Source organism: Trichechus manatus, unplaced genomic scaffold (assembly GCF_000243295.1).
Source record: "Trichechus manatus latirostris isolate Lorelei unplaced genomic scaffold, TriManLat1.0 scaffold00115, whole genome shotgun sequence".
NCBI lineage: Eukaryota > Metazoa > Chordata > Mammalia > Sirenia > Trichechidae > Trichechus > Trichechus manatus.
The window spans coordinates 1,765,243-1,774,142 of NW_004444051.1; the positions used below are offsets into that span (position 1 = coordinate 1,765,243).

Below are 8,900 nucleotides of genomic sequence, written 5' to 3' on the forward strand. Positions count from 1 at the left end.
ACAAGTTGTGCTGGTTTCCCCTGTATTGTGTACTGTCTCACCCTTCACCCAAGATACCACTTATCTATTGCCTGTTTAGTATTCCCCCCCACCCCTCCCATCCCTGGTAACCAACAAAGATTGTTACATTTTGTTTGTGAACGAGGGTATACTAATTTTTGTTAGAAGCCTTCTAGTCCTATTTTGGTTGTTTAACTGTGTATGTAATTATTACTATGAAAATAAAATTACCAAAAATATCTTTCTTTATGTACTGGTTCTTTATGTACTGGTTCTTTATGTACTGGTTCTTTGATTTTGGGCAAGCCAGTTAAGCTCTCTGGTGCTCAGTTTCTTCATAGTGGATAATAACTGGAGAAGATCGAAAGAAATAGTATTTAAAGTATCAGAGTACAGGACCATTGGAGGCTCTCAATATAGTGGTTTCTACTATCAATTACTCCAGTTCTTTTAATTTAAAGTGTTATCATACCTCTAAAAAGAAAATTTTTGATCTTTACTGTGAGTTAAACAGCACAGATCTTTCTTCTTTTATAGTTATTGAAGATCAGTATAAAATTGAATGTTAGGTGTTCTAGAAGGTAGTGGTTTTGTGTTTCTCTTTTTCATATTGTAAAATTTTCTTCATCTAGCTAGCTGAAAATGGTATACTCAGTGTTTATAATAAATTGATGTTTTAAATTAGGTACAACCCAGATGTGGTATTTCTACAAGAAGTTATTCCTCCATACTGTAGCTACCTAAGGAAGAGAGCAAGTAGTTATGAAATTATTACAGGTAACAATTTTACTGTTATTTAAGTGAACTTTTCCTTTGAAAAATCACTGAAAGAGATAAATCAAAGTTAGCCCATTGGAGGATAGAGGAGAAAAAAACACAAAAATGATAAGTTTGTGGAAATAAGCCCAGAGATGGAGGATACTGAAAGAATTATAGGAGAATATTCTGTACAGCTTAATAAGTATGAAAAAGTGACTGAAATGAGTGATTTTTCAGGAGAATATAAATTACTAAATTTGAGACACTGCCTAGCTTTTTGGTGAAATTAAATTGTTAAAAATTTTCAGTGACAATCATATTGTGATTATGCTTTTTAAAACAAGTTTTTCTTTATTAATTCCTTTTGATTTGTTTTGTTGCTGTTTTTTTCCCTAGTTTTTTGCCCTGAATAATTTAGTTTTTTTGATTTTTCAATCTACTTTGTTTTTACTAAGTATATTTATAGTACCACTTTGGCCACATCTCATCATTATCATATATAGTGTTTTCTTTGATTTTCACTCCTCCTTTGGATTTCTTGTTTTCTGAATCTCATGTGTTCTTCCTCCTTGGTTTTCTTCTTCTTTTGTATCGGAGCACATTCTCTAATCACTTTCTAAAAAATAGTACATACAGCATTGTGTGATTAATACCACTGGACTGTTTACACTTGAAAATGGTTTAAAAGGCAAAAAGCACGTGGTTGGTACAGCTTTTGAATCCTAGCGTATTTTAAAATGCCTGCACTCTACTCGCATACTTGGTTGATAGTTGCCTGGGCTTATGTTTCTAGGTAGAAAGTCATTTCCTTCACAATTTTGAAGACATTACTTCAGTGTCTTCTGGTTTCCATTATTGAGTATGGGAAGTCTGATGCTGTTCTTTTGCCACCCCTGACCCCCAAAGCTTTGAGGGTTATCTGTTTAAACCTAGTGTTCTTTAGACCTTTTTTTTTTCTTTTTTTGTGGTGAACACTTGGCAGGGACTTTCAGTCTGTAGGCTTGTGACCTTCAGTACTGGAAAATCCTTTTTTCCTGCCTGCTTGCTTGCCTATCTACTTATCATTTTTCAGGCCTGCTTGCCTTCTTCCTCCCCCCTCCTTTCCTTTCCTTCCTTCTCCCCTCCTCTCCCTCTTTCCTTTTCTTCCTTTCCCCTTCCTCTTTTTCCCTCTCTTCTCTTCCTTTCTCTTTCCCTCCCTCCCTCATAATTTCTTTACTTCACCCCTCCTTCTGGAATTCTTTATCAAACATTAGAACTCCTGGATTGATCCTTTAATTTTCATGTGTTTTCTCTCTTATTTTCCCATCTCTTTGACAATCTGTTCTATTTTCTTGGCGACTGTCTTGACTCTTAGGTATTTTAATTGCCTAGGTCTCCTTTTTACTAAATGTGTTTTTTTAACAGACGCAATACAAGTAGTCCCTGACTTAGGCTAGGGTTCCTTTCTGACCATTCCGTAGTAAGTCGGTTGTGACATAAGTCGAATACCTCTTTTTTTTGTTTGTTTGTTTCATTATTGTCTTTTATTATCAGTATCTTTATAAATCCAATCTTTGTCTTCCGGGGTTGGCATGAGAATGGTAACATCAAATTACATGTTGCAACATTGTATGTAGTACATATTACTAAGATAAAATGTACAAGGGAAAAAAACAGTCCTAACTGGAATATGTCATAAGTCTGGGACTATCTTTATCTTATCTCTTGAGGATATCAGACTTTGTTAGTTTTTTGTTTTAGGTTTTAATCTCTTACCCTGCATTGTTTTCATTTCCTTCTTTTTGTTTGTTTTGGTGGCTCTGATTTATGTTAGGTGTGTTACTTAAATGTGTAGGGGGTCCTCGGCTCTTGGTTCATACTGGAACTCAGACACTAAAAAGCTGGTAACAACTCAGTATCCCTGAGCTGGGCTAGTTAGTGCACCTCATTGCAAGGGATTGATTGCTGTTTATTCGGTTTATTTGGTTGTCAATATGTCAGTACATAGAGGCCTTTAATCTGGGGCCATTCAGTTTCTCTAAATTGTTTAGCTTTCTGTCTGCTAGATATTGGGGCTGGGCCTTCTGTTTGGTTTTCTACCTTCTGGAAGCAGGTCAGAGGAGGGGAGCTGAGGCTCGCTCTATTAGGCAAACTTTAACTTAACCCCTATTTTCAGTTCCATACCTCAGCCCATCCCGATGCACAGCCTCCACCTACACACACACCCCTCAAACAGCTGCTAGTGACTCTTCCTGGAGTCTCTAAAACTCAATTTCTCTATGTATCTCTAGTCTCCAGTTGAATAGAGGGGTGATCACTAGGCTGTATGGGGTTGGGATCTAGACTGGGAGGTGTTTAGACCCACATCCAGACCTTGAACGAGCCCTCTCTGTTCTTAGCCCAGCACCTTACCCCTACCGTTTGTGATACCTTTGTGCTGGAGTGCTAAGTATTTCACAGCTTTTGTGTAACAAATCTGATTGCTTCCTGTTGGTTGTTTTCTGCTACAGGTGTCCAAGTGATTTCCCTCTATTTTTATTACCTAGTTTACCATCTGCTTTCCATTTTCTGAATAACTGTCAGAAGCTTTCATTCACTGCTCCTCTATTTTTATTCTTTATTTCTTGCAGGTTTATACCTTTTTTAGATTTTTTATTCATTTATTATAATTTTTGTGATGCTTCCAGAGTAAGTAGAAGTAAATCCATGTGAGTTTGCATCAGTTCAATTCTCACCCACTCTGTCTTTTCTGGTTTGATATTGACACCCTTAATTATTTTTGTCACTTATGTGAATTTATTCTTATTTTTATATTTCTTTCATTTTTTTTCAGTTGAATTTGAAGAGGGGGCAGGTAAATCTATGAACTCAGCTGGCCATCTTGAACTACTTAATTTAAAGATTTAGATCATTTAAATATCCGTACCTATTTGTTGTAAAGTCTTCAGTAGGGAAAACTGTGATAAATTGAAAATGCCCTAAGCATATTTTCTTTCCCAGCCTAAATTCTTTTCCACAACCATTTCAAGGTAATGGAGAAGGATATTTCACAGCTATCATGTTGAAGAAATCGAGAGTGAAATTAAAAAGCCAAGAGATTATTCCTTTTCCGGGTACCAAAATGATGAGAAACCTTTTGTGTGTGCATGTAAGTAATTTTTAAAAATTGTCTTGTTATAAAAGAATTGACTTTTATAGTTTTTTATGGTTCCATGGTGGTGTCTTTTTACTCCCTACTTACAGATTATTTTAAATAATCTTTGAGAGCCTTGTAAATTTTTCACATAAATTTTACATATAGATAAACTTGTTAAAATAGGATACTTGATCCATTATCTGGTTTCCTAAGAATATTTAATAAGAGTTTGCTAACATTCCACATTTGCTTCTTACAGGAATGTTTTCCTATCTCCTCTGTACATGGTACTGTGTTGAACTCTGTGAGGCCTACAAAAATGATTCAGACATACTCAAATATGTTCTCATAAAGTTTACAGATTAGTAAGAGAAAGATTGTATGTATAGTAACTAAAATAAAAGAGAAGCGTAAGTACCCCAGGAGAGGTATAGGTGATGTGCTTTGGACATTTAGAGAGGGGAGGAGGATGACTTTTAGCCAGAATTGTTTAGTGAATGTTTCATGAAGGAAATGGTATTTGAGTTGGGCTCTGAAAAACAGTTAAGATTAGGATATGGAGAGGTAGAGCAGTCCAGGTGGAGGAACCACTATGACCAAACTTCTGCAAGTTGGAAAAGGCCGGGTATTTACGTGTGTGAATGAGCATTCTATTCAGTTGGGAGTAGAAAACATGAAGGAGGGGTATGGTGTGACAGGAAGTTGGGAAAGTAGGCTGGGTCCAAATTAATAGAAGGGCATGAATGCCCAATGTGAAAGATTTTGGACTTGACTCTGTAGACAATTTGTATAAATAATGACAGGTTTATTATTATTATTAAATGGCATTTGCAGTATTCCTAGTTGCAAGGTGAGAATAACAGCAAGGTTTGAACATTATAGTAGATATGACATTGTGGGTGCCTTAATGTTAAATGGTAAATGACTCATTCATTCGACTTACATTTTTTGAGTACCTATGTAACAGGCTCTTGATAATATAGTAATACATACAAACCAGTTGTCGTTGAGTCAGTTCTGACTCATGGTGACCCCATGTGTGTCAGAGTAGAACTATGTTCCACAGGGTTTTCAGTGGCTCATTTTTTGGAAGTAGATCATCATGCCTTTCTTCTTCTGCCCCTCTGGGTGGACTCCAACCTTTTGGTTAGCAGGTTAGCAGCAGAGTGCATTAACTATTTTAACTGTTTGTACCATCCACAGATTCCATAGTAATAAATAGGAACCTTCTTTGTTTACAAATGGCTCATCTTTGTAGGGGAGAAATAATTATGCTGGAATTCAGTCTGTTGTTGTTTGGTGCCGTCTAGTTGGTTCTGACTCAGCAACCCTACGTACAACAGAACGAAACACTGGGCTATCCTCATAATCATTGTTATGCTTGAGCCCATTGTTGCAGCCACTGTGTCAGTCCATCTTGTAGGTTCTTGCTAAGGAGTCTTCTTTGGGGGTGGGATCAGTACCTTATACTGATTTTGGCCCAGTGAGATGAACACAGTGCTGATTATATAGTTTTGATTTGGTAAATATATACTAATCAATTGAACAGTGTGCTGATTCTGTTATCAAAGTTCAACAATTGTGGTCAGTGAGCAATTTTAACAACTCTAAAATCTATCCTGTTGTAGGTGAGTGTGTCGGGAAATGAACTTTACCTTATGACTTCGCATTTGGAGAGCACCAGAGGGCATGCTAAGGAACGAATCAATCAGTTAAAAGCAGTTCTAAAGAAAATGCAAGAAGCTCCAGAGTCAGATACAGTTATATTTGCAGGAGATACAAATTTAAGGGATCAAGAAGTGAGTGACAGACTTCAATGAAGATTGTTGCTGTGGAAACGAACTTGGTTCCTTTGACTAAAGCCATTAAAACTAGGACCTTCATTTATTCAACATCTATAAGTGCCCTGCAAATGCAATTCAGCAGATATTTAGTTATTCTGTGCTATATGCCTAGTACTGGGGAAGCAGGTGCCAGAGGGGCTTCTGCATTCCTGGGGAAAAATGTAAATACCACGTATGAAACAGACAACACAAAGCATTGTATGCTGGATTAGCAAGAGAGGTATCGAGAAAATAATGACTAGAAGAGTTCAGTTTGTTTGCAGTATTCCTAGTTGCAAGGTGTGAATAACAGCAAGGTTTGACCATTATAGTAGACCCTCTCTTCCTTTTGAGGTTCTTTTTTTTTTGTGTGTGTCTTTACCTTCCTTTTCCTGTCACTACTGTGCCCAGGTCTGAAACAAAGTCTCTTTCCCCTTAGTTCAGTTGAGACATGTTGGGATTTTTCAGAAGGACCTTTATAGATTTAGAACATATTGAATGGTGAGGCCTGCTTTGCCTTGTTTCCCCCTCTGTCTGAGCTCACATCAGCTAGTGAATTGAAATAGAGATTCTGTTCATTTTCACTTGGCCGCATGCTCTGGGAGTAGAGAGAGAAGGGAGATGGAAAAGAAAGCATGTCAGGACTTCGTGCTGGAGTGAAGGCAGTGTACCAGATAAAGGAGGTGGTGAACTGCTTCCTCTGATAACTTCATATCTTTGTACATGGATTATTTTTTTAAAAAGATCAAGCTTTCTATTGGACTGTTTGCCAATCAGTGACTTTTTAGCAGCTGTGTTTTTTGGTACCTGTCTTTCTGGCTTCCCTACTTTCAAAAAATCCTGGAGTATGAATGAGAGAGGGACAATTAACATTGTTAGTAAATTTAAAAGAAAAAAAAAAAACACAACAACAACTGAATGGAATTGATATTAGATCATATAAATAGTACACTTTTAAATTTATAGACTAGAGTAGCTGTTGTGCCTTCGTTTTACTTGAGTTCATTTTTTAAAAAACTACTAATAGTAACTGAGGCCATGGGTATTCAACCTTCTGAGTTATCTGACATTCAAAGTTAGGAACCTATTTATGGCATAAGAGAAGGGGCAAATTCCAAACCTCTCTGATTACCTTGATATTTTTATATTGCCTACTTATTACCATATAGCGAAATGATCCTTATAATGCATCCAGTTATTTTGCATTTGTTCATTAAGAAATGATTTTTGACATCTTAATTAGAAATATTGCACTTAGATGCAGTAATAGCAAAGACACTTTCCAAATTAGAGAAAAAAAGACTGAATCTTACAGAGTAGTCTTTGTTTCTCTTTTCAGGTTACCAAATGTGGTGGTTTACCCAACAACATTTTGGATGTCTGGGAGTTTTTGGGCAAACCCGAGCATTGCCGGTATACATGGGATACCCAAATGAACTCTAATCTGGGAATACCCAATACTTGTAAGCTTCGTTTCGATCGAATATTTTTCAGAGCGGCAGCAGAAGAGGGCCACATTATTCCCCGAAGTTTGGACCTACTTGGGTTGGAAAAACTGGACTGTGGTAGATTTCCTAGTGATCATTGGGGTCTGCTGTGCAATTTAGATATAATATTGTGAGATGCTTTTCAAATATGAGTTTTAAATGTACTGTGTAGTTCTGTTATGGACTTTTGCAAATATAATTTGTACCTGTCTGGAAAGGTAGGTTTAATATGGATGAATTATTCTTCTGGATCATTGTAACAGAAGAAGAAAAAGACTATGATTTTATTTTGTGAATTCTGTCCTAAGATTTCAGAACTAAATATTAATGTCTACTTAAACTAAGGCATGCCCGTTTTCGGAATAAGAGGCCTCTTAATGAAAGACAAAGCCTGTTGGAGCTTTTAGCAGTGCTCGTATCTGTCAGCTGGATTCCAAGCAGGGGCCAACATTGTCTCCAGGCGAGACTTTACACTTGATATGTTTTTTTAAACAGGAACCAAAAATAGTTAATATTGTAAATAAGTCTTAAAAAAAAAAATGCCATGAGGGATTACTGAGTCCTTGGGACTAGGTCTTTTAATTATATTTGGGAAATTCAGACAATCTTAAATGAAAAAGCCATGATCATCTCTTGACAACAATTCTGCGTCAGACTTTATTTTTGTCAGCTTACAGTGCACAATTGGTAAGCTGTAAATGAAGCCTTATGCTTTAAAATTCCTTGTCCTTTTTTATTCATGTTTATAGTTATCTCACCAACAGAGGCAAAGTTAGGCTTGATAATGATTAAAGTCAGCTTTATAGGAGCACTGGACTGTTTTTCTAAGAGAAAAATAAATGTGTAAAGAGAAATAGCCTTAGTTTTGCTATTTGTAAAATTGAACTATTTTGCAAGAGGTGAATAATGGGTACTTTAAATGTGCTTTAAAGAAATATTTATTTCCACTAGAGGAATCTACTTTAAATAAAGAATTTTACTTGTTTGCAGCCTATTTTAGTAAGTCTTTGTGCCCCGATGGGATTAAAGTTTTTACCTGCTTCCTGTTTTCTGACTCCACTGCTGCTGTTTCGAAGAAAATAGCTTTCCATGTTGCTTCTCACCCTACCAAGAATTACCAAGGATATATTGGCTTCCTCAGTATAGAAAAAGGAAAGCTAATGGAAATAGTTAGAATGAGAAGTGCCAAATTAACAACTAAAACACCTAAAAGAAACAAGCTAAATTTATACACACTTCTTTTGTAGTGACAATTTGAAGGAGTTTTATCTATTAATCATTGTTTTAATCATTAAAAATAAAAAGTGAGAATCACTGCTAATATTTTGGTAACATATCTTATGAAGGTAATAGAATATGCAGTGGTATATTAGATTAAATAATTATCAAATTGTTTTACGAAGTTTGGACCTACTTGGGTTGGAAAAACTGGACTGTGGTAGATTTCCTAGTGATCATTGGGGTCTGCTGTGCAATTTAGGTATAATATTGTGAAATGCTTTTCAAATATGAGTTTTAAATGTACTGTGTAGTTTTGTTATGGACTCTGGCAAATATAATTTGTACCTGTCTGGAAAGGTAGGTTTAATATGGAGGAATTATTCTACTGGATCATTGTAACAGAAGAAGAAAAAGACTATGATTTTATTTTGTGGATTGTGTCCTCAGATTTCAGAACTAAATATTAATGTCTAAAACTAAGGCATGCCCGTTTTC

General features: G+C 36.1%; 1 protein-coding gene across 2 annotated transcripts in view; it reads left to right on the plus strand.

The window, feature by feature from the left end:
- The window catches only part of TDP2 (tyrosyl-DNA phosphodiesterase 2), an 18,279-nt gene extending 9,840 nt beyond the window's left edge, over nucleotides 1-8,439 (plus strand). For both annotated transcript variants that reach the window (XM_023738344.1, XM_004383985.2), the window contains 4 exons: nucleotides 686-777; nucleotides 3,768-3,886; nucleotides 5,503-5,673; nucleotides 7,037-8,439. In XM_023738344.1, coding sequence (XP_023594112.1) covers nucleotides 686-777; nucleotides 3,768-3,886; nucleotides 5,503-5,673; nucleotides 7,037-7,318 — 664 coding nt within the window. In that variant the 3' untranslated portion in view covers nucleotides 7,319-8,439. The remainder of the gene's footprint in view (nucleotides 1-685; nucleotides 778-3,767; nucleotides 3,887-5,502; nucleotides 5,674-7,036) is intronic.
- Nucleotides 8,440-8,900: the final 461 nt, after the last annotated feature.